General features: G+C 38.4%; 3 protein-coding genes across 6 annotated transcripts in view; 1 reads left to right on the forward strand and 2 right to left on the reverse strand.

Moving 5' to 3' along the window:
• The window catches only part of atat1 (alpha tubulin acetyltransferase 1), a 17,260-nt gene extending 12,032 nt beyond the window's left edge, over positions 1–5,228 (forward strand). For both annotated transcript variants that reach the window (XM_016674793.1, XM_007559004.2), the window contains 3 exons: positions 492–577; positions 2,307–2,361; positions 4,003–5,228. In XM_016674793.1, coding sequence (XP_016530279.1) covers positions 492–577; positions 2,307–2,361; positions 4,003–4,306 — 445 coding nt within the window. In that variant the 3' untranslated portion in view covers positions 4,307–5,228. The remainder of the gene's footprint in view (positions 1–491; positions 578–2,306; positions 2,362–4,002) is intronic.
• A 2,246-nt stretch (positions 5,229–7,474) lies between these two features.
• On the reverse strand, positions 7,475–16,612 carry LOC103142787 (regulator of G-protein signaling 1). The gene is made up of 6 exons (XM_007559006.2): positions 16,198–16,612; positions 13,329–13,870; positions 10,396–10,445; positions 10,103–10,236; positions 8,217–8,383; positions 7,475–8,013 (listed from the first exon to the last, which is right to left on the reverse strand). The coding sequence occupies exons 2-6, from the start codon at positions 13,824–13,826 to the stop codon at positions 7,843–7,845; spliced, it is 1,020 nt and encodes a 339-aa protein (XP_007559068.1). The 5' UTR covers positions 13,827–13,870; positions 16,198–16,612; the 3' UTR covers positions 7,475–7,842.
• A 3,160-nt stretch (positions 16,613–19,772) lies between these two features.
• cunh6orf136 (chromosome unknown C6orf136 homolog) overlaps positions 19,773–25,678 on the reverse strand; it is a 13,869-nt gene continuing 7,963 nt past the window's right edge. For 2 of the 3 annotated variants that reach the window (XM_007559007.2, XM_016674791.1), the window contains 2 exons: positions 23,378–23,447; positions 19,773–21,226 (listed from right to left, as the gene is read on the reverse strand). In XM_007559007.2, coding sequence (XP_007559069.1) covers positions 21,083–21,226; positions 23,378–23,447 — 214 coding nt within the window. In that variant the 3' untranslated portion in view covers positions 19,773–21,082. The remainder of the gene's footprint in view (positions 21,227–23,377; positions 23,448–25,678) is intronic. The other variant, XM_016674790.1, reaches the window with a different exon arrangement.

Below are 25,678 nucleotides of genomic sequence, written 5' to 3' on the forward strand. Positions count from 1 at the left end.
GGAGCCCTCCATTCATGGTTAGTAGTTTCTGAGTCTTAGCATCCATGGTCTTTATCTCCTCCTTTGGCCAGCTAATTATTCCTGCAGGGTATCTGATTACTGTTAAGGCATAGCTGTTTATCGCACAGACCTTGTTCATGCCATTGAGCTGGTTCTCAGGACTTGCCTTATTCGTTGGAGATATTTGGCTGTGTCTCCTTTCCGTGTGACCTCATTGTCATTGAGGTTGCCATTTGCTTGTGGTATTCTCAGGTAGTCCTCAGTGTCTGATATATATATATATATATATATATTATATATATATATAAAATTGCCTGAGCTTATGTTTAAACCATTGTTTTTTCCAGTTTTATACATTTGAGTTATTTTTTTATTCTTATTTGTTATTTATTTTTGCTTGGCTTCCCCCCATCCCTTAGTACCCTTGCTTTTCCTGGTTTTTTGTCACCATTCTGTTTGTATCATTGGTTTCTGTGCACTTTTTTCTCCAGTAGCGAAAAGGGTTTAGTTGCCAGATCCAGCCTGTACAGTCGACACATGGACATCAGACATGCTGGACTGTTGGACAGAAGGTCAGGTAAGATTTGATTAGCCATTTGAAAAGTTGAGTTTAAACAATTTTACTTACAGGAGATTTTTAGTAATTAAATCCAGGTTTTCAGGTTCACATTACCATAGCCATTGAGTTATTGTATCCAAACTATTCATGAGTGAGTAGATTAGGATTTCTTTCAACTTTATGCAGAAAAGACAGACGTCATTGTCTTTGGTCCAGAATCAGTTATAATCTTTTCTGGATGAGATGAAAAGCTACACAGCCTGTAAAGACCTGTGTGTCCTCAGAGACTCGCATCAGAATTTGTATGTTTGAGAAAGAAATTTAGTAGAATAGCATCCCTTTGCTGCACCATCCGGCAATTTTCCCTCACCTAAATCTCATTGGGAATGTTTTAGGACTTGAGGTTTCCAAAAACTGATCTTAGATAGAAGTACTTTATTCATCCCAACCGGGAAATTACTTCTGGAAATACTAGCATCAAGCGCTCCTCAGCAAATTTGTGAGGCGAACAAAAATAACTCAGTCTCTTTTCCTATTTTTTGTTTTGGGAATTTTTGGTTAACCTTTTGAATACTTGAACCCTGATTGAGTTTAAATGTTTCAGTAACTGATTATGTGTCTAAAAACGTAAAACATAAGTTACACTTCCAACAATTCAGTAACATGAAATGTAAATACTTGTAACATTTTTTGTGGCTTTTAGATTTTGAGGCTGGAAGGTGTGAAGTGTTTTTGTAACTAATATTTATTGAGTTAATTTATTTTCATCATAGCAACTTTGCACCTTAGAGTCACTCTTAGTGACTCCCTGTTTGGAAAAAAAAACAAAACTATATGTACAATGTATAATGGTCCTACTGGTGGTTTTGTATGGGGGACCAATTCTGACATAGTTAGAACTATGTCAGAATTGATCATATTTTTGGTCAGATTGAATTGGTCATTTGGGCATGTCTGAGTTTTCAATTTGAAAACTCAGATATGCCACACTTTTTTCCTTCCACTCAACTTTCCAGATCCTTTTATCATCTTTTGTGGCTTACTTTCAATGAAAACAGTCAGTGCATTTCTGCTGGTAGTCTTCTGAGTGATTGTATTTGCCATAACATCAAATCAGAAAATACTGCAAACGACTAAAACATTTTTTTCATTTTCTCCCAATATAAATACGTATATATTGTTTTTCCTTTTTCTTACACACGTGTTTTTGTCAAGAAATGTGTATGTCTTTTTTCGCGTTGTCCTTATACAGCGCAAAAGCATTTGTTTTTTTTACATTGCCTCGTCTTCTTATTTTGCTTTTTCTTATGCATTTCTGGCTCATTATGCAAATGATCAGGGCGGGGTCTTATAGCTTCAACTTCTGCGGCCGCTTCATCTAAACTATGAAAAACCTAACAGTCAACATTTGAGTCCATGAAACCGAAACACGCATTCTATCTGAGCATCCACACGAAAAATAATTAAGTCAGGAGTTATAGTATTATTTTCTAATAAAGTTACTAAGCTTCAGCTCACTGAAACTGCTGGCCATCTTTGTTGATGCTAAGTATAGTTTAATGCTAACCAACCAATAGGCACCGCCCTGCTCATTTGCATGAAGAGGCAGAAATGCAGAAGGAAAAGTTAAAAAAAAGAGATGAGGCAATGTAAAAAAAACAAACCCTTGTATAAACTTATATAAGTTGTCAGAACTGGTCTTCCAGAGTTTTCAGCCTCCTGATGTGTAAATACCCACTGCCTCCAGGTCGGACACCAATGGGAGATGAGACATATGCACTGGGCTGGAAAAATGGACACAGGTTGGCAAGTATTCACACACCACTGAGTGGACATTTACTGCACTTTACAGCTCTGCCTGTTGGTTTGGGCTTTGTGATACAAAGACAGTAAATTTGAGTGACTAAACCCGTGTGCAGAGAAAGTGTATGTGGCAAAAATATGTCAACAGAAAAAGACTGCAGTTTGTGTGTGGAATAAGTTTGGACACTTATAGCTAAAGTTAGGTATAAGGATGTACAGCAGGGGTGTCCAACGTTGGTCCTCAAGGGCCGGCATCCTGCGTGTTTTAGTTCTCTCCCTGGTTTAACGCACCTGGATCAAATGATGGCTCGTTAGAAGCCTAAGAAGAATTTTGACTTGCTGAGAAAGTTATTACCACTAAGGAGAGAACTAAAACATGTAGGATGCTGGCCCTCCAGGACCGACTTTGGGTGTGACCAATATGGCCCCACGCTTTGTTCTTATACAAGGGGGAGCAAACAACTCAAAAAGCCCAACCAACGGAACAATCAAATTTAGAATATTTTATTACAAAAAGGGTCACTTTCTAATAGCAACAAATAAAAGCAGTCCTTGTCTTCTTTACAAAATCCAAAGTCCAATAATTGTCCTTAAAGGAAGTCACCAATCCCAGGTCGCCAGTTGGGCTCCACTCATCAAGCTGCTCCAGGTGACGGCAATCTGCCTATAAGGCGCTCACTTGCAGATCCTCAGCTGACTCTGCGACGTTCCGGCACCATTCCGCTCTCCGGCATGCCACGCCCCTCTTCGGACTGACCCAGAGGCGCGGGCAGGTTCCCCTCTGCCCCGATCCTCTCCACTGAGCCATTGGCCCACCTCTCGGCGCCTCGCGCCTGGCGTGCAAATTCCTTCCGCCCCTCGCTCGACGGCGCATCCGTCTGGCAATCCCAGGATCGGTCTACACGCACCTCCCCTTCTTCCAGGTTCCTTTTATTCTGACTTCAATCAGCTTCTTCTGACACCTGAGCACACTGATTACAGAACGCAATCAGTGGGCTCCGCCTCCTAAACGCACTAGGCTTTCAGCCTAGTGCGTTTGGGTTGTCAAAGGGGAAAACAAGAAACAAAACAATCCGAACATGCAAAACACAACAAAAATAAAATTAAACAATCATATTTTCCACTGTGCAACATCGGCACCCCTGATGTACAGTGTTAAACTGTGGTTTAGACCCCTCCCTATAATTTGCAGACAGTGATAAATCCAGGTCTTGTACTAAGCTTGGGCTCCTATCACCTTGCTGGTGACATTGGCTACTGCAAACAGATCTGCATCTGTGGAGCTCCATTCATAACAAAACATAAACAAGCTAAGGCTACAGCTCAAGCTCCTGAAGGAATGTTTGTGTCTTGCTCTTGGCATGTCTCTGCCTGCCTTCAAGGCCAGACACGCCTTGGCCAGAACACACCCTGGCCAAGGCCAGAACACACCCTTCAGCTGGCTGAGAGCTTAAAGGAGCATTCCTCATATCTCCCATCATTTCAATAAGGTTATTAAATACAGAATTTGTAAAAGTGATTTTATTTATGCTGCGGCAGTTATCTAATTGAAGTTGTCAGATGGCACATGGAAATATTTAAACAGCTTGCTTGTTTTCCCTCTACCCTAATGACCCCAGTACTGTCTCTGTGTTGAGCAGAGCAACGCCTGGCCTGGCAGCACCGCCTGGACCTCAGAGTGATGATGTTTACAGCCTGACTACCACAGATGGCACAAAGAAGCACCTGGATTCAGCCACTGAGGCCCATGCAACTTCAGAGGAGACCAAAGTGTTGGACAATAAACAGAGCTCATCTGAAGGCAACTGCAAACCTCTGGAGAAAGATAATACCTTTCTGCCCATGACCAGTCAGACAGACTGGTCATGGGCAGTGGGAGGAAACTACTCCACTGCGCAATGGGTCAAGCAGAATCAGGTTTACAGAAGCACCCGCCCTTGGTGATCAGGAGCATCTAACATGGATGACCAAGATAAACACAGTAGCCACACATGGATTAGCCGGACTGCGGTATTAAATCAAGCAGAATGTTCCAAACCAATGTTTCTGAGTTGGTTGTTGACTGTGGAGTGCAGTTCTGAATCTGTGATAACTGAACAGCCACACTTCCATCATACTGTACTGTAACAGTTTTACTTTACATTCAATTTCAGTGAAGCCAAAATACTTGAGTCATTTGTTGTTATTGGAACGCCACAGTTTCCAATAACCTGACATCGAGGGGAAAATTTCACTAAATCCACTGGTCAGTCTGGTGTCACGTTAGGACTCCATGGTAGCACACTTAGTAGCCCTGTTGTTTAGCAGCAAGAAAGTCCTGAGTTCAAATCCCTGCGGTTCTTTCTGCATGGAGTTTACATGTTCTCCTCTTACATGTGTGGGTTCTCTCCAGGTACCCCAGCTTCCTCCCACAGTTCACAAACAGGACCAGAATGCTGGAATAGAAAACTCTTTATTGAATCATGTGTACCAGCAGCAAGCTAAAGGTAAACAGAAGTGTGCCAATTCAAACTAAGGCCAGAAAGTATTATAATTTTTTCTTATTAATTTATGAATTACACTAACTGCTGCTTCTAAATTCTCCTTAATTGTGAATTTGTGCGTGTATGATTATATGCCTTTGATGTGGTCAGAGTAGGACCAGTCTGTCAGACTGCCCAGGGCAGCTGTGGCTACTATGTAGCTAACCACCATCAGTGTGTGAATGTGTGTATTAATTGGTGAATGACTGACTCCAGTGTGAAGTCCTTTGTAATTATCAGACTTTACCATTTGCCTCGCCTCATGCCCATTGACCCATATGCGTAAATCCCGGGAGAATCGGGGGATTCCCCCAATCTTGGAAAAGTCTAGAACTGTCCCCCCCCAAAAAAAATCATTGAAGAAAATAAAATATTTTTCTATATAAACCCTGGTGCTTTAAATGTTACGTTTAATTATATCTCCCAGATATTCAATTCTATCTACCTGTTGGGCATGGCAAAACTAAAAAAGGCTTTAAAATAAAGCATAAGTTATATGAAGTTATAATTTAAATAGCCCGTAACTTGTATTGGGAGCCATTTCAATAAATCAATGTTTCTGAGGAATTTTAATAGTTACTCATTGAAGCTTTTTTATTTAGAACCTTAAAATTTTGTAAAGGTGTAGCAGAGATGAGATCAGTGAGATTGAAGAAAACTCGTATAGAAGCAACATTTGAGTTTTAGTTTTATTTCTCAATAGGTTGCTTACTGAGAAAAATACGTGTTTGATGTGCATTACTAGTCATTTTTGGTCCTGCAGCTTGAATGTGGTTTAAAAACTCTGTAAACCACATTTTACGTTACATTTCACTGTAACTTTGCGACCCCCCACCCCAAAAGTGGTCTTAAGAAATTTTCCTGTTTATGGTCCTCCCCAATAATGAGATGGGATCTACGCCTTTGCCATGACCTCTGGATGGTACCTCATCAGCGACTGTTAAACAGCTTTCTCCAATGCTCCTGACTCAGTGAGTCAGGTATTGTTGGTAAGTCTTTATTGGGCTTATTAGTGTGGACTGCAGTAAGATTAAGTTTACATTATTAATACAAAACCACAATATTTGCATTGTTAGGTTTATTTATTCAGTTGGTGGATTATTTGTAAATAACTGACAAAAAGTTGTCATGTTGATACAAGTGGTAACCATGGACCCTCTTACTATCTTAACAAAATCTGCTGAAAGATAAAAATAAACCCTTTTAACTGCACTGTTCCAGTAAAGAGTGAGGAAGAGTCTGATGATGATAGTGAACCAAGCCAAACCTGTATCTATCGGCAACACGTCATCATGACAACCATCCTTTGTGTTCTGGGTGAACTCACCCTGTAACTTGACTTTGAGTATGAGGAACTGCTGCTTATCTTCTGTCAACATCTGGGTGTTTATACTTGCAGCACTTTGCTGATGCATTTCTTTATGTTGACTCATTCTGCTGGGGTTGTTCAACTTCTGACCTGTCCAAACAAATTCTTAAAAGCCACTACGATGCACATTAGCATCCGTCGTTCAACTGTATTGTCTGCCTGATATGAACAGAAACGTCAATAAAACACTGACACTGTTTTCCTCCAGGGGTTTAAAGGAGATGAAGCGTGTAACACTGAGATACAGAGTAATGCTTATAGATGGGAACAGAAACTACATGAAGAAAACGATGTAAATCTAAAAATCTAAACATTAGCTGAGATCAGAGACTGATATGAAAATTAAAAGTGCATGCCACACCAACAGGACTGAATTACTTTTTCAGAAATTAATGAGCTTCTTCAGCAACTTCTTGCTTATTACCTTTTAGGGTTATGTGTTTTTCTTTTAGACTGAGCTAATTTGAAGTCTGAGTGGAAACATTCAGGTTTCTCAAGTTTCCTATTTGAGCAGCGCTGACAGAACTTTAACCTTTTCAACAGTTCATTCCTGCTTGGCTTGTTTTTTTCTTTCCAGTAAGCAGAGAACAAAACCCAGGCAGTGCTCAATGATCCATGGAGCTGTTCATAGAAGACATAATGTTTAGAAACAACTGCAGAACATTCAGTTCATGTTCAACTGATGGCAGGAAAATAACCTGGTGAATATTTATTCCAAAATCCTTGAAAAATTAGCAATTTGGTTCTTCAGTCAAGAAACTGCAGTAAGATTAAGTGTATGTGCATATACTAGAACATACTTTAAAGTATTTATACATTTTGACTAAAATGTCTGTTTTTACAATCTAACCACTTTTGCACCGATACATTAACACTGCTCATTCATTTTGTTTAAGCACATAACACTCACAAATGACACACAGCCTTGATTCAACTCAAGATGACCTACAAATTTATACAGTCAGCCAGTGACAGCTGTGTTTAGTCTTTTTGACCTGTGCCTATCTTTTCATGGGATATCATTATATGCAGGTTATTTATGAGGCCAAAATGGGATCAAATTAAAATTGAAAAGCTAAAAGACTAAAAATGTTAACTTTTAGTTTTGTTTCTTTGCTAATGCATTAATTGTAAGGTAATTTATAAAACAACTGCATGATCTCTGCATGTTGCCTCATGGCTTAGATCACAAAAGTCTCAGTCATAAACCAAACCTCTCACACCCACTAAAAACATTTAGTTTTATTGAAGGATCATTCAGTTTTAATGGAAGTCCAGTACATACATCTGTGATGGTGACAACAGTGGTTAGTCAACATGGACAGTTACAATTATAGTATATTACAGTTATCTGAGGACTTGATAAAGGTGAGGCTCTGCTTTAGCTGTGTTGTTGAATGGATCCTTGCTATTTTCTTAGAGTTGGGCAAACCAGGTTTTGCTAATAATTCCTTATTGATCCATCTCAGGCTCAGACAAAAAAGGGATTCCTCCCCCCACCCCCGCCCAGAGTGCAAAATATTTAGTGTCCGATACTCAGAAGCAGTGGAGATCACAGAGACTCTCAGATCGTCAGGTTTGTGAGGCTTCTATTCAGCATTCTTTAGCAGAGATTGGTAGATGTTTGACTCCAGGAAACGTGGGTAACAATCTGTGTCCAGCAAAGAGTAGACGCGTTTCTGTGCTGGGAGCAGAGAGCTGCGAGAAGGAGCCTGCAGCAGCTGGAGAGTCAAATCTCGAGTTTTACTATCCAGGTTTACCTGCAAGAGAACAAACAGTAAATTCATCATCCTTGGTTTAAATGGCAGCTTCACCTGCTAACAAATTCCTTCATTGGTTTAGAAGAACAACTGAGTCCATAAGAAAACATATTCTTAAATTCCATTCTTTGGCCATAAAGAAGTTTTACATTGTTGTAACAGCTGCAGCTTCCTGTGAAGGCAGTGTGAAGGCAGTGTGGTACCTCTCGGGGGGAGCCAGGTTGGATGTAGGTGGCACAGATGCGTTTAGCTCTTCTCTGCAGACTGAAGTTGTTGGATGAATGTCTGTATTGTTCACAGGCCAGGTAGAACTGAAGATTCTCCTCACTGAATTCAGAACGCAGGAATGCTCCAAACACTGCAACACCAACTAGCACCGGAGAAGAAACATAAGTGGGCCTCAGCTCATGTAACCTCCAGTAGAAAAATCTTCTAGAGATAAACCAAGTCAACTGAAGAAAACCCAGACTTTCTGTGAAGAGAGATCTTAATTGAGCAGGATAATGCAGGAGAAGATGATGGGCGGACTACAACTATGCTGACATGGTGTTGGGCTTATAAAATGTAAAAAACAAAAAAAACACAAAAAAAAAACAGATGTTTATGATTGTAATGTAGCAAAATGTGAGAAAGATCAAAGGGAATAGGGCGTAGACTGGCCAAAGTGGCTGAAGAGGGCCAGTAGGCTGAACTTTTTAGCATAGTAACTAATTTACATACTTGTAATAGAACAAAATGATTTTTTTATAAATCAAGGTTGACCTAAACCTAAAGTTTAACTGCAACTCAAAGCATTAACTCAGACAAATCTGCTCTGATTCACTGACCTGCTTTCATCCAAGCACAACAGATATTGCTTTAAAAGATTTTTCCCACACATATGGGTAATACTAAAACATGAAAAATCAAGTTATAGAATATTCCTTTATTTACAAAAGAAAAGCATAGATAACAGCAAAGTAAGATTGGGATGTTTTCCCCTTTAATCACAATGATCAGAAGGTTTTCCACAGAGGTGACACAGAAGTCACAGAGGTCAGGAAAAATGCAAAAAATTCTGTTTTAAGCAATAAATTTAACCAAACCTGTGTTTTGATTTAAATGACGATGCTAATGTTTAAAAAAGTACAAAACAAGCCCAGGTTGGTAAATGTTTGCAAACAAAATGAAGATAACACATATGTTCAATGAAAATGAAGATGTGACAGTCGTGGTGACAGTTTTACGGAGCCATGCAGCTCTTAATTTAAGGCAGTGGTTCCCAAACTTTTTCTCCTGCCCCTCCCCCCCCAGTGGTTTCCAAACATTTTCTGGGCCCCCCTATGGATTACAAATAGCTGTCTGGTTGAATGATGTGTGTGAGGGGGCGGTGGGGTTCTTTGAGACTCCCTATCAAAGAACAGTGGAGGAGGAGGGAGAATCAACTTTTTTGGGGGGCAAAATTAATGTACATAGCTGGACATAGACAACAACATCAGTAGCTGTATTGATATTAGCTAGTCATCTTTTAGCTAACTTTACCTGCATCCAACAGCTTTATTCAACAGTCGGTTAGTTTGGGGGAAAAAACTGAAAAGTTATTTGCGTTTTGCTGGTTTGCTGCCGTGATTCTAACACACCTGCGTAGCTCTGCACACCTGCAGCAGGTCTCCTTCACTGCTGCACAGGTTTAAAGGCGGCTCGGAAAAACAGGTTACGACATGTTAACAACAGATTAAACAGTTTTAACTGCTGATAAAAGTGACAGAGGACACAGATATGGGAAAGGCGGAAGACCCTACTGTATCAAATTGACAGAGGAATAACAGAGTTTGCCATTCTAAGGTAAAAACCGAGCGCATACAGCGTTCATGGTTTTTTGTTTTTTATCCAGACAGCTTCCCGCGCACCCCCTGCAATAGCATGGTGGCCCCCCTAGGGGGCGCGCCCCACAGTTTGGAACCTCTGTTTTAAGGGAAGCTCGAGCAGCTAACAGCAACAACTTTGTTATCATTCAAAAGATTTCACAGGTTTTCAGAATTAAACTAGTTTTGCAAGTCTGCCTAGATCCTCATCGCCTGCTAGAGCCAGTAATATGTTTGGAACTTACTTTGACTAGACAGTAGGGTGTTCAAAGACTCGGTCCAACTTTTCAGCATATTGTGACTGACATCCCCCTTGCTCTGATGGCCCACCTGACTCCACTGGCGCATGAAATGCATACGAGACCTCCTCTCTGTCGCACTGTGAGCCGGAGTAAGCAAGGGATTCAGACAGAGAAGCATAGATCAAGCAAAATACAAGTAGCAATATGAGAAATTGCTTCACAATAAAAATGACATTCAGATTACAGGCAATGTTAATTATCAGCAGGCAAGAAGAAAAATGAAGCAAGATTCTCACCTGTTTTTCTCTTCTGCATTATACAAGTTTGAGTTTGATGAATGTGGACTCTGAAACAAAACCCATACAATTATTTGAAAATCTTTTGCCACTTCCAAAATAAACTTTTACAAATTTTCACAGTGAATTTGTTTGTGTAGTTTTTACATATGCAACAAAAATAGACAATAATATAGAAATAGCCTTTGCTTTTCTACAAAGGGGAAATACAACTGGAACAGCAACAATTGATATAAAGGTTCACACAAAAAATTCTTAAAGTATATAAAATATTGAAAGAAAACATGATTAACAAAAACATCAATAATAGTAATAAAAATAATATACTTTACAAGACAACAACAAAAGAAGTGCAGTTATTAGAAATAAAAACTCGCAACTGAGTCGGATCACTTTTCCAATAATGTACCTAATGTGTGTTGAAAATTGAAAAAGACAAACTATTTACAACACAGTTTTTCACAAAAACAGATGTGCAATAACAGTAGAGTAAGAACAGAGTAGATGATTGTGCAAATGCCAGCATGTATGCAGACACATTGATTTTTCTCACTTAAGGGGTTTGAATCAGTCCACTGATCAAGATTAATTCAGTTCATGACTCAGTGAGTATGCAGATTTGTCCATCTGCACTTGTCGGACAGCTAACATACCGATTGATGCAAGAGTGAATATTTTTAAATTGTGTAGCAAATATGGGTATGTGGACACTCAATGTATCATTTTAATGTAACACTTTTAAGGGAATGTGAAAGTCTATATGGTCAATGGTAACATTAAATCTTTGCTCAAAGATGTATTATAGGCCCATCACAATAACAAATTTTGCTAGATGATAAATTGTCCCAGAAGTTATTGCCATAAACGATAATATTGTTTTGAGACCATTTTCAAGCAATATAATGCTATTGCCTTATATTATAATGCCATTTTGGTAATGGCATAATAATCCAAGAAGACTTTCTCAAAGATCAATAAACTTTAAATTCTAATGAACATTTAACACGAACTGGAAGACATTTAAATATCCAAAATAAACCAAACAACAGAAACAACAAATGAATTATGGACACAAGACTGATCTTGTGAAAAAGCCCAGTTGACACCAAAGTACCAGACTGAAGACTTTTGTCATCCAGTTTTTGGTAGAAAGAGAAAAAAGGAGAAAAATAATAAATCAAGCAAATGGAAATTACTAAGCAAATGGAAATTACTAAGCTCATTTTAATTTATCATGTGATTCATTGATTTATTTATTGTGATGGGCCTGTACAATGGCCCATCTCAATAAATAAACTGACTTCAAAATCAATAAACCATCATGAGACCCCCCAGTCTCTGCCTGCCAACCAGCTCACAGAGAGCACAGCTAGGCCACAGTCGGATCATTAACTGGCCAATGATCTGAAATACGTCAGAAAATCTAGAACTGAATGTCTACAAAAGAAAATAATCAAAGTGCATCCCAGTTAAAGTCCAGACCTTAACCAGATAAAGGTAACGAAGGTTGGACTTTCAAAGAACTGAAACACATGCACATGATGAAAAATTAGCCAAAATTCATTCACAAAATAATGAGATTAATAGATCAGATAGGAAACCACTAAAAATAATTCATCACTAATGAACAACAGAGTCTGCTTAGTTCGAATAGAGCAATTATAGTGTTGCTCTTCTGAACACAAAGCTCATAAAATGGAAGCCATGTTTTTATTTCAGTGAGTCCAACACACTGAGCTAATCTGTACGGCTTTGCTGTTGCAGTGTTGTCCAACAGTTTGATACATTTCCAGTTAAAATCATTTATTTTTTAGTTTTAGTAAAAAAATGTAATCTGAATTTTTCACGTTCCGCTGCATTTACATCTTAATGCTGAAAGTCACTTATTTAGCCATCTCTCATGACGTTTGTGGTTTTCTTACCGTTTCTTTTAGAGGAAACATCTGTGATAATTAGTTTTTCCTCTCCACTGTTCTGTGTGCTTGGTTAAAACTACAATTTTGATTACCCCTTGTTTGGTAAATGGCCTGTACATGTATAGCATTTTAACTAGTCTGAATGGTTAATGGACTGAACTTAGATAGTGCTTTCCTAGTAAGTCTGACCAGTCAAGGCTCTTTACACTCGAGCTACCCATTCACATTCACAAACACACACATTTACACACCGATATGATCGCTAAGCAATTTGGAGTTACTTGCCTTGACATGTGACAGGAAGAACCTATAACCCTCTGATTAGAAGATGACCACAGTACCCACTGAGCTACAGTGGAAGTCACAGCACATTCATCATGCACTCGCTGATACATCATCATTCATATCAGCATTAAGCCTTTTTACGGCCATAGTTAGAGGCTAGTTTTTAAAACTGAGTTCTAGTAAAACCTAAACATAAAACTACAAGGCAGTGCCACTAGTTTGCATCAGAATGAAATGGTAGCTCTTACTAGGCCTGGTACAATAAATAATCAATCAATTAATCGCATAATAAATTAAAACAATCAATCATTTCTACTTTCATGATTTATTGTTTCTCTTTCCTCTCTCTCTCTTTTAACCAGATGATAAGAGTCTTCATTCTGGTGCTTTGGTCTGAACTGGCCTTTTTTCTTGAAGAACAACTTTGTTTATAGAGACTTCATAATTCATTTTATTTGCTGTTTTATTTATTTATTTTGAATATTTAAATGTCTTCCAGTTCCAGTGTTAAATGTTCATTAGAATTTTAATCATTGATCTTTGAGAATGTATTCTTACAATGCCATTACCATTACGTTACTTCAACATGGTCTCAAAACAACAATATTATCGTTTATCGCAATAACTTCTGGGACAGTTTACCCTCCATCAAAATATGTTATCATGACAGGCCTGGCTCTTACAAAGTGATAGGAGGTGTTGGTGAGTGGAAATGTAGTAAACATCTTATACCTTATCAAAGAGACTTTTGAGGTGTAGCTTTGCAGCTGAGAGTCTGGCCCTGTGATGGTGTTTTTCCTGGGACTTTGAGGAGAATTGGTTGGAGGAGACCGATAGAGACGTTTCATGCTGGCCTTCTCTTTCCCCACCATCCATGACGTCCTCTGCCACCGCAGTCAGCTGACTGTCACTGTAAGCCCTGCAGCTTTCATTGATCGCACACACTTTGAGGTGATCCATCTCTTGCTTCCCGAACACACTCAGGTTCTCGACGCTGACGCTCTGCTCTCTGATCAGCTCCTTCCTCCTGCCCTCGCTGGGTGTCTGAGTCGGCTCCTGAATGCTGGGAATCAAGCCAGCTGACCCTGCGTGTAGTTCATCATTTTTCAAATGAGGTCTGCATGTGACTGATGTTCTCTTGCTTCCATATTCTGACGTCTTCTGCGACAGTTTATCCCATTGTAAGGTATCAGGATCCAGAAGGGATCCTTCAGAGCTGAATCTACGCATGTTTCTCTTTATGACAGGAAACCTAAAACCGTCAGACAGAAGTGCTGCAAAAAGGCAAAAGACATAAATGAAACATAAAATGAGACACCTCAGACACCTGCTGATATTGCTGAAAACAAATGATCATTGAAACTTGTCAAAACATATAATTAGTTCATTTAAATTGGTTTTTTAGTGCTCCCCTTTTCTCATGGTAATGAACATACAACATAATATTGAACCATAGTAAAAACTAATTACTGGGCTTAATGGGGTGAAAAAGCAATAGAGCAAAGAGAATTTTCATAAATCCTTTAGAACTACACATACAGAAAAAATAAAATATTGTGAAAGAAATCAATATTTTTAGCACCAGATTTAAAAAAGTCAAATTCATATCACACAGATTCATTTCTATATTTATAGAAATGTGCTTTCTATAAATATATAGCACATTTATAGAAAGTTGAGTGAAAGGGAAATATACAGTAGGAAGAGGCTTACCACAACCTTGAGAGGATTGTCCAGCAAAATACTGAGACTGGATTCAGAGCTTAGAGCCACTATGCACAGACGAGTTCTACACACGAGCCGCTGCATTGATGCAGTAAGTCATGCAAAAGGAGCCCCAACTAAGCAACAAGTCCATAGATATAAATAATGTTTTCAGAAGCATGATATTTATTTTTATAATATTCTATTTTTATTGATCTTATGTAAAATTCAAATTTTATAAGACTTTTGGGTTTTCTTTATCAATAAGCTAAATTACGAAAAACAGAAGCTTGAAATATTTCACTGTGTGGTTTAGAATTATCACACACAATGAAATATTTCAGGCTTATCATATGTTATATAGAAATATAACATGCAAGTTTCACCTTCTGACATCATGACAAAAAAATATTTAATTGTTTTACATAATGTAATTTAGATGTGTCTGTAGAACCAGCCACCAACAGGTGAGGTGTATGTGATTTAATTTCAAAGTAGCAAAGTTGGAATAAATTTCCTGTTATTTAGCTGATAAAACACAGATGTCAAGTGAACCCATGGAAAAGTTAAACATCTTAGAACTTAATGCGTAAGGTCTGAACTGTGAGAAAAAATATACATTTTTATCATTTCCTCTCATGTGTTTCCAGTGAGTGAGCGCAGCAGCAGCATACACCTGGCCTCTGGGTCAACATGCTAGCTACCATAGAAGTTCAGAGGTTCTGGTGCAGAGTCTCAGAGTACTGTTAGTACTTCTAAAACCACATTAACATACAGAGTATTTCTGCACACTGTTTCTCTGTGGCACTTCTTGAAATGTTGCTTTAAGAAATGATCATATTATACTACACTCCTTTTCTAGAAGGTAACTAAGTTAGCTGCAGCTCCTGGTCCGGGAGGCAGACACTGTTTACTTTGTAGAATAGGCTTAAAATTGGGAAAGTCTTCCTCTATAAGGATACAGTTTAACACTGAAAATAAACATCACGTAACCCAGGAGTCTGTCTGTCACCTCTCCTGACTTTATCAAACCTCAAACCCCGTCTTAGCTTTCAAAGGATTATTCAGTCATCTTCACTGAAGTTGCAACCAATTAAACTTCTTTCTTCAGTTAATTTATCCAGGTGCTGCATTGGGATACAGGGCTCGTCTGCATAGTTAATTCATTCACATGTGTGCATTTTTTAAAGGCAAATTATTCTCATTTACTAGCCTATTTTTTCTCCTAATTAATCAAGATGGGATTATTTTTTTATTTTTTTTTATCTTGCAAACCCAGGATATTCAGTAGTTTAGTTGCAGTGGTGTTGCTACCTCTGGTAGTTTCCACTGACTAAATACTGAATATTTATATTTATTTTTATTTTTTGCAATAATGAAAAATTACCGCCTTGCCGCATGAAATCTCGTACAAATGCCGTCTCTTGCCTTGCCGGATGGAAAATGATGCGGAGTCAGGGAATCAGAACATGGCAGCAGCAAATAAACTCTGAGGAGGCTTGAATAGTCTTTATCATCATTAGCTTAAAGGGTTATTGTTTTTACTTTACAAAAACATGTGTGAACCTTCGACCAACGTAGTTATGATGAAGGAAAAACCTTTTGACCCTCAACTTATTAGGTCGCAGCTGATATTTAGAATCTCGTTCACTGTAACCAAAGTTTGCTGCTGTTGACCTAACTTCAGTTAAGCTTCTGATAAAAGGGGGCAGTGAGAGCTCCAGTTAGCTCCACAGTTTTTGACCTTTTCCTGGAACACCTGAACGCGATAAGAAAGCCACTTTCTGAAATAAATCTTAAATTTAGTTAGCAGTCAGCACAGCTCTGGACTTGAACCGTATCTCTCTCTTTTGGGTCAACGCATCACAATCATTCACGAACCTCAGAGTTGATTTACCTTCTTGTGTAGCAGATTAGTAAACTTTCTTTACTGCGAGTTCCATGGACGTAAGGCTGCGAACAGGGACGCGGTTTGAAAATCTCCAAGAAGGAATGAAGTCCTGCTGCTGCCTCCTCCTCTTCCTTCAGAAACCTTTCCTCTCCACACTGACGGCAGGACAGCAGGTTCTCCAAATGTTCCTTGTGAGACAAATGCTCCTCCTTCCCTCGTCAAGCCTGCTGCCACCACACCTTCACCTCTGTCTCAACTTGTCAGTTGTCTCTCTCACATTCACACACGATTAAAAATATACTGTTAGATAAAGTGTATGCAAGTATCAGTAACTGGCCATGCTGACAGAAACGCACTCGGGCACAATTTAGACTTCTGATGACGTCATTTGGGTTGAGAGGAAAGTGGTTTAAGACAATTGAGACGATGTTCTGTCAGATCAGCATACGCTGTCAGATCATCATACGCTTAACACGAACTGACGGGTATATCTATCAGACAAGTATACGCTGTCATTACCATGTGATTTTATTTAATCAGCAACATAGAATCATGACGTAGATCGTCATACACTTTGCTATCAACAGCTGTATGATATCCTGACTTAGCGCTTAAGTAGGTTAATGAGTTTTACACGGACGTGTGTTAGTTGACTGCAGCTGAAGCTAGACTCTGCTTTACCACGACAATGCATGTATATCTATCTAGTTATCATTGAAAACAATTTAATGACTTATTTCCATCATAACTTGTTGCGTATGCTGAACTGACAGCTCCTCTGACTGTCGGACTTCTTAACGCGCATGCGCAGGCATGCGTACTCACTGCATGTATGATCTGATAGAACAACTACACAGCGGCGCTAAGTGGCTCACACTGTTTTCAACACGTGGGGGCGCTGTTTAGGTCAGTTTGATTCAGAGGCTCCTCAGATTTAATTTAGAGATAATGAATACCTACGATGAACAAATCTAAATAACTGTGGTTTGTTTTTACGTAAAGAGTCAGTGGGTTCTAACAAGCCCCGTAACTGAATATTGATAGAACTAACGGAGGTTTAATAATTCATGTTAAAATAACTGAACTGTTACTTGCTGACTGCATAAACGATACAACTCCTTGAAATCCATGTAAGAGATTATTCTGGTCTTTGTAAAATATTTTGTGAACTTGTCAAACCTGAAATGCATTTTATTTTGTCTTTATGCACCATGTTTACTGTGCTGTTCTGTTTCTCTTGGCCTATGTTACTGTGATCTCAAGAAGTTTTGAATAAAGTCTATTAGAAAATATACCCTCGAAGGTGAAGGCCAGCCAGTTTTCCAGTTCCACTTCCCACTTCTGAAATCACATGGTCCCACCCATCGCTGTTATGTTTCACATTAAGTTCCTTTGCCACAACTTGGCTCTGGGGGGCGCTAGTCCACTTGCATCCCTCTGTGGACTGAAGGATTTGACTGAAGAAGTAAACAGCTTGTAACATCTGCTGGTGTGTATCGACAGGTGCATAATAAATAACCACAGCAATACAGAGTGTTCAGCTTTCTCATATCCATGTTATCCGACTTTGCAGTAAAAAGTGATAGTCATCATTGTCTGAGATCTTAAATTTTATATGAAAAGCTTGGATGTAGCCTTGTAAACTAAAAGCTCACCTGGCTTCTTGTATTCAGAAAACATTGATCTTGTGGTAGAGTAAGTTAACACTTTCTTTACATTCTTGTCTTGTTTATTAATAACAGTCTTTATGTTTACAGTGCCTGAGTATACACACTTTGAAAGGGGAACTTATATTACAGAATCAGGATTTAAACAAAGTAACAAATTGCCCATAGGCAAAACAGGTCTTGCAGATTTACCTTGTTTGATTCATCTAGTGTTTGGGGACACAACTCACAAGTCCAAGTGTGTGGGCTCTCTCAATTGTCCTCAACATTGTAAACATTAGTATGTTTTAATTTTTACAATATTTTTATTTTTATCCATGTAAAAAAAGTACAGTACAGTGTACTGATCATACTCCATCCTTTGGAGTTTTATGCAAAACACAGAAGATGAGTTTTGGGTTAGTTTTCCAGTAAGACAAAACAAAACAAGCCACCAAGGTGGCTTCTTGGTGTGTGTTGGCCAATGCCAACACACACCAAGAAGCACGTTCGTGTCACAGAGCATCAAAGGCAGTCTTCAGTCCTCAAGTCCTGCACAAAATTGGCAGGAGGTGATTACAAAGTTACAGTCAGGAAACCAGTCAAGAGTTTCTATAAGGAGGACCAGGCCAAAATTCACCTGACCAACCACATGAAACGCTTAAAGGTGAATCCCATTTCATCTCTTCCAACCCCTCTTTAGCTCCAAACCCCAAGTTTCTACTGGTGTCCCAGATGCTTTGAAGGAGTAGTGGGAGTGGTTAGAGCCCTGGAAAAGGTGGGCTTCTCAGAGGCAAAACAGGAGCTGTGTTTGCAAAATGCCAGTACTTTCTCAGATAAAATGTTTTAAATGTTATAACCACTGTCACAAATAAGATGTTTCAGTTGATATTATGGCCTATCTCAAATATTGTTAGTCTAATAAAATAGCAAAGATCAAAGGACCTTTTCATTGTAAATATTGTACCATTCAAACAGCCATTAGGAAGACCATTACTTTTCTTCTCAAACAGCAAAAATATATTGCTGCAAGAACAAAAACAGGACATAGGCCTGTCCTACTTACAGTTTGATGTACCCTGATGCAGCACTGCAACAGTAAAACATAATTGTACCAAGTACACAAGATTTCGACATACTCTTTAAATTTTATTTAGTAAATATCTTAAACATTTCTGGACAACCTTAGCTCATGGGTTTCAAACCTTATAATTTGAACTTGGAATTAAACACTACCATTTATTTACTTTTTACTCCATCTTAGTCATTGTAGGGTCAGAGAATACACTGAACCGTTTCCCAGTCCATATAAAGCATGACTCCCCAAGTTTACTAAACATTTATGTAATATATTATTTGGCTGTTTTGGTAAATATTGTGCTCATCTTCAAAAAAAAAAGTAACCCTAATTTTTTTTTAAAAAGGAGCATTTTCATTTCTTTGTGAGAAAACTTATTCCTTTAGCAAGGAATTTAATATACTGCAAGAATTTTGCTATCAAAGTATTGTTAGTAATTCAACATCACCTTTGATTTTTCTCTGATATGCACCGTATATATCCTCCCAAGTACATCCAAGATAGGAATCATGTTAATCAAACAAGTTTATTCTTCCTGTCAGGAATCACACTAGAGTTTACTCTACAACATGCAGAGCTGAACACAACTGGACCTGGGTTACTGTATTGGTAGCTATGGTTCATCACAAAACTAAAACTAATAGATTTTAGTTTTTACTTTATAAAACTAAAATTTATTAGTTTTATAAAGCATTTCTTGTGGAAATGCATGAATCAGTATGAGGACTTGGAATTCCAGCAGTCGCAAAAACCATTAATAGATAGACCGACTCCTCCTATGTTTGCCTAAAGACTGTCAAATGGGTTCTTTTTAAGTAATGTTAAGAACCAACCAGTCAACAGGAAGCTTCAAAAAGTTGAACATTTATGAGTGCATTTTATTCATTTGTGTACTTTTAATGTAGGTAAAAGGAAGGGAAGGAAAACATATTTTAACCCACAAACTGGTTTTACAGTTGAAGCACAAAATAATTTATATTGTAAAGATATGTTCATTGCTAAATGTATTTATTAAGATAATATCACTTTTATCGACACAGCAGTAAAGGTTTGGAAACTGGGGCTGTCTTGGCCACAGCACTGATCCATATCAAAATTTTATTTCCACATAACTTCAACTCATATTTGGACTCCTGTTGAACCAGCTCGTAGGCTGAATGCGGTGAAAACGCCATTGGTTAAATAATTAGCTAAAAATACTTCACACAAAATATGTTTTCTGATGGCTGTTAAAAACTAGTCACTAAGTTGCTGTGCTCACTGAAACAATCCAGACAAAATGTGTGAGGACAGGTCCATCCCCATAGACTGCAGGCAGATTAGGAAATATGTGATGATTTAGCAAATAAAACAACCCTTTCCAAGCATGACTTCTTCTCAAGCCAGAGCTTCATGTTCAGAAATCTGCTATTATAAATTTCCATAACTTCTAGAAAGCCAATTGAAAGTCAGTAAGGTAAACAAAGATTAGAGCTGTGATGATTTGTATTGTCATAAGAAAAAAAATCTTTCCAAGCAGTGATAGGAACACAAAGCTTGTGGCAGGAATTTCAACCACACAGTTCAAAATGTATCCATTTACATTTGATTACTTTTTCTTATCGTTTATGCTAGCTTGATGTTTTGATTACTTAAATGATAAAGCAACTTTTAAAAGGGACAAAATAATCACTTTGCAAACATCTTCAAAAAACAGAGAAGCCATCTAAAATGGGAAGGGTTTACTGAATAATAATCTTTTGAACGTCATTTAGTGGAGAATATTCAACATTCTTTTATTACTCTATACTCATGGCAAGTAGAAAATTTGTTCTGAAGCTGCTTAGCTAATCTTTAACATGTAAACATTTATTCCTAAACTTCATATAGAGAAATTTTTAAAATCTGATGCTTTTAATAGTTGTGAAAGAACAGCAGCTTTTCTAATTAGAACATTTGGCAGCAGAGTAGTAACTGACAATCCTGTGATGTCTGAACTCAAAAAACTAAGGAAGGTTTTAAGTAGACAGCTGAAATGAAACAGATGAAGCAGAGAGAAGCCATGACTGCTTATCTAACAGAGACAGCATGAATCAAACATATCTGTTTGTAGTTTCATTTTAAGCTACAAAATAGAGGTGAGGGTGAATGGACATTTTCAGGATCAAACTGACTTATTTTTCTACTGTCAATTTTTGCTCTGTCGCAATGAGGAAAGGATGGGGGGGAGAAGGTTGAGAGCAGGTCTGTGTTCTTGCACTCCTAGTGCCACTAGAGCCCCCGCTAGGAGGGACTTTACTCTGGGAAGGACGGGGGGCTGCGCCGGCATCACCTGGAACAGGAGAGAAGAGGAGGCCACAAAACCATTACAGGATCTGCTCCACAGAAAGCACAGGAGTCATTTCATTTCAACTATTCATTCACTAACTAAACTTCAGTATTTTTTTTTTCTTTCAGCTCTCGGTGAAGGCAGGTGCTTTTTTCCTTCCTCTCTCCCTACTCTTCTTTGTCCTGCTTTTTTGGAGCCTCACTTTGCATATCCTCTGAATCTACAAATTATGGACATGTTTAACTGGTCTCTCAATGCATCTGATCAAATTTTCTCAACGAGAAAACTGGGCAAAGGAGAGCCTGCTTATCCTGCAGAGACATACCCAACAGGATACATTTTGGACTTTTGGGATGTTTGCAAATATTTTTGCCTGTCCACGTTATCCCTGAAAAACGCAGAGGATCTGTATTTTTTTGGATTCATGAAAACAGGATTTCGGCTGTTTGGAGTTGGTGGATACCTGGCTTATTGACAAATTTGGAAGATGTTGGCAGTCGTTTCGAGCCTTGTCAAGCTGTCTGATCAGTATGATGGAACAGAGATATACCGGTGAGACTTTAGGGCAAATGGAAATTAAAAGTCTACCCAAGATAGGGTAGACTATTGTCTCCATTGGAACTGGCTCCCCTGTGTCGACCTTGGCTGGCTGGCTATCTCAGTTCTCCTGGATATGTAAACAAGACGCTCTTTTACACCTTGTTCCGTTTCTGAAGATATGAGTCTTCAGGAAGACAGGAGCAGAGTGCTCCTAAATACTTGCCCTTAGATAAGTCCACCGCATCAGAGACTTTAACCTGGAGAAGCTGGCTACAGTGCTCACAGAGTTACTTCACATTCACATCTCATGGCTACAGATAGACATTGCCCTGATTTTCACTGCTTTTCATTGGCTGCCTGAATGTTGCTACATGTGCCTTATCCTTCCTGAGGTGTCATTTCCTCACCCTGTCTGTCTGTTTAGTTTATTACTTTTAGAATTTGTGGCGTACTCATTACTTTAGACCAACATTTAGCTTTGTACGTTTACTAAGACCTAGAGCAAGACCTAGAGAAACTCTTGTTAGTTTATAAATTGTGGATTACTTAGCAATAACCCAGAACAGGAAGTTCATGGAGTTCAGTTCAATTAGTTCATGGAGAACCAACATGTAGCTTTATACTTTACAATTCCAGATCAAACTTAGACAGTACCATTTACACAGCAACCTAGAACAACTGGAACCAACATTTAGTTTTATAATCAAACATGGAGAACCAACCAACATTTAGCTTTTAATGTCGGAACATTACCTGTTAGTTTACTTAACAACCCAGAACAAGAATCAAACATGGAGCTTTATACCTCTCTAATCCAGAACAAAATTAAGGTCCAGAGAAATCCCTATGAGTTTATAAATTATGGATTACGTATTCTTATTAAACATGGGGAACCAATATTTAATGTTGTACTTTTTTTTGTTAAATAAAGTAAGTTAAGTAAAATGATAAGAGTAATTACCTATATAATTTGGCTTTAAGTATGTTTTATGTGAAGATATTAAATCTACGTCTTACATTAAAAAGAAAAAAATAATCTAGGTTACAAGATTTGTTAGTAGTTCCCTTTTTGCCATAACACCCACCCATATTGGTGGAATTCAGAGATGTTATGCAGAAGGACTCTGGTTGGGCTCTGGGAAGATTTGACCAAAAGATCACTCCCCCCTACCCTTGGCTGGAGGCACCAGCTCAGAAACAGGATATGAGGTAGTGAAAGGAGAGCCATGTCCTCCGCTGTGGGTGAACATGTCCTTTCCAAGAGCAGACTGCCTTGAAACTCTCAGACACCACTGACTGGTCTCAGGGCGCCACATAATGAACAGCATAATGAAAGGGCATATTTACATACAAACTGTCATTGATCCAGAGGTTGATTCTTGGATCAGACACTTGGGATTATTGTATTTTCACCTAAAGTACTGAACTATTTAACATCTGGACAGATGCCTTTAAAAAACTGGACTAGGTCTAATTAGTTAATCTGTAAAGGTTATGGTGCACTATGAAATATTTTCAGAAAGCCAAGTATTCCTAACATTTTGTAGTGCTTTACTTGGGACCTGATTTGAATCTGAATATTTAAAGGCCTTTTAATAGAAACCACTAACTCACCTTTTCAACTTTGTGACAATGAATGAGTCCATCATGTCCAATGTAAAAAGTTGAAAATGCATCATATGACCTAGAAGAGATGATATTAGAAATGAGTGGGATTAGAAAACCAAAAATTCTTCAAACATTAAATCTGACCAGATGAGGTATTGAATTCAGTATGAATTCCTAACATGCTTAGGACCTTAACATGCTCCTAAGCATGTTATGTTCTGAGAAGAACTGTTATGTGAAGAGATAAGTTTGATGCCCCTTCAGAGTAAAAGACTTCCATGGCTAAAGGAACTGTTTGGTTTCTCAGGCATAACACCAGTGTAATACAAGCCTGGTGGGCCATCTGCACTGATACAGTTTATGGATATGTTTTTAGATGGTGTGTTAGTGGACCTGGTGGTTGAGGTTGTGGAGGAGCTTATTTTTTATTAGTATTATTTTTATTATTGTTATTGTTATTATTATTATTATTATTATTATTATTATTGCGTTGACACAATGCTTCAAACTGCGCCATATCAAATGCTTTGTCTACTTACAGTCAGGCAGAGCGTAGAGATCAGAAAACTAAATTAATTAGTTCCTCTGTATCCAGTTCAGTGGATTTAGCTCATCCTGCAGGACCGGTCTAAGGTTGTATGAGGCCTTGAGCAGAATTTGACTTAAGTCCTCCTCTTCCTGCTAAGAACATCAGCACCACTAACAGCATTTCAACATAGATATATTAAATTCCGGGAGAAGGGGGTAGCTTAATTGGCCAATCTTAAAAACAGGGGTGAAAGTAGGCAGATACGGTTGGGTACTGCATACCCCTAAAATATTTAGCAGGTGTACGCAGTACCTGCAAGAGAGGGGAGCGGCTGTCTACTGTAAAAAAATCAATGGGTGCATGTGCAGCCGTGAGTGCACCGAGTAAGCCGTGACTGATTAGTTTTTCAAGAACAATCTAAAACACGACTTAATCAGTTAATAAATAACTTTTTNCTGGTGGTTGAGGTTGTGGAGGAGCTTATTTTTTATTAGTATTATTTTTATTATTATTGTTATTGTTATTATTATTATTATTATTGCGTTGACACAGTGCTTCAAACTGCACCATATCAAATGCTTTGTCTACTTACAGTCAGGCAGAGCGTAGAGATCAGAAAACTAAATTAATTAGTTCCTCTGTATCCAGTTCAGTGGACTTAGCTCATCCTGCAGAGCCGGTCTAAGGTTGTATGAGGCCTTGAGCAGAATTTTACTTAAGGCCTCCTCTTCCTGCTAAGAACATCAGCACCACTAACAGCATTTCAACACAGATATATTAAATTCCAGGAGAAGGGGTAGCTTAATTGGCCAATCTTAAAAACAGGGGTGAAAGTAGGCAGGTATGGTTGGGTACTGCGTACCCCTAAAAGATTTAGCAGGTGTACGCAGTACCTGCAAGAGAGGGGAGCGGCTGTCTGCTGTAAAAAAATCAATGGGTACATGTGCAGCCGTGAGTGCACCGAGTAAGCCGTGACTGATTAGTTTTTCAAGAACAATCTAAAACACGACTTAATCAGTTAATAAATAACTTTTTTTCCCATTTCGTATCTTTTCTGAACTGTTCATGCTTTGCCAGAGCAGGGGGGCAATATGTCGATCACGCAAGGTTTGAGTCGATCTTGGCATTAGGTGACAAACTGAATGCCGCCAGGACGCTGAGACCAGCACATCCTCCTCTGACTCCTAATCAAAACGTTCGTAACTTTATTATAGAACAAAAAATAAATAAATAAAACAAAACGTGTTCAAACTAATGACTGAACAAAAATAATAATCTCAGTGATTGTTTCAACAGGTGTTGCGCAATTCTGTGCGAGCAAGAGTTTAAAATTAACTAATCAACCACCGATTGTCTTCGGGGAGCGCTTATTAATAATTGCAAAATAAATATCAAGCCTGAAAACCTAATATCGTAACGGACTGAATGTTATGTTTTTAAAGTAATCTCTGCTTGGCTTGCGGAGCACAGGCGGTCGCCACAGCAACGGGTGTGCTTAAATGACAAAGAGACAGACAAAAAGGTACGAGTGGTTTAGAGCTGTTTGGGTTTTTTAACCTTTGCTGTGGCGCATTACAGCCGCTGTAATTTCTGAACGTTTAATAAATGACAAACTTGGACTAATTATCTTGTTCGTCTGTGAGTACGTCATTCACAACAAACATCAAACACGGTAAATATGCTTCATTAAGTATATTTATATTGCCTCTTATTTAGTGGAAATATTGATGTTGATGAAACTTTCTCCAAAATGATAACCTTTTTCAACCTTTATAGCT

The sequence above is a fragment of the Poecilia formosa genome, unplaced genomic scaffold (genome assembly GCF_000485575.1).
Source record: "Poecilia formosa unplaced genomic scaffold, Poecilia_formosa-5.1.2 Scaffold101, whole genome shotgun sequence".
In the NCBI taxonomy this organism is placed as follows: Eukaryota; Metazoa; Chordata; class Actinopteri; order Cyprinodontiformes; family Poeciliidae; genus Poecilia; species Poecilia formosa.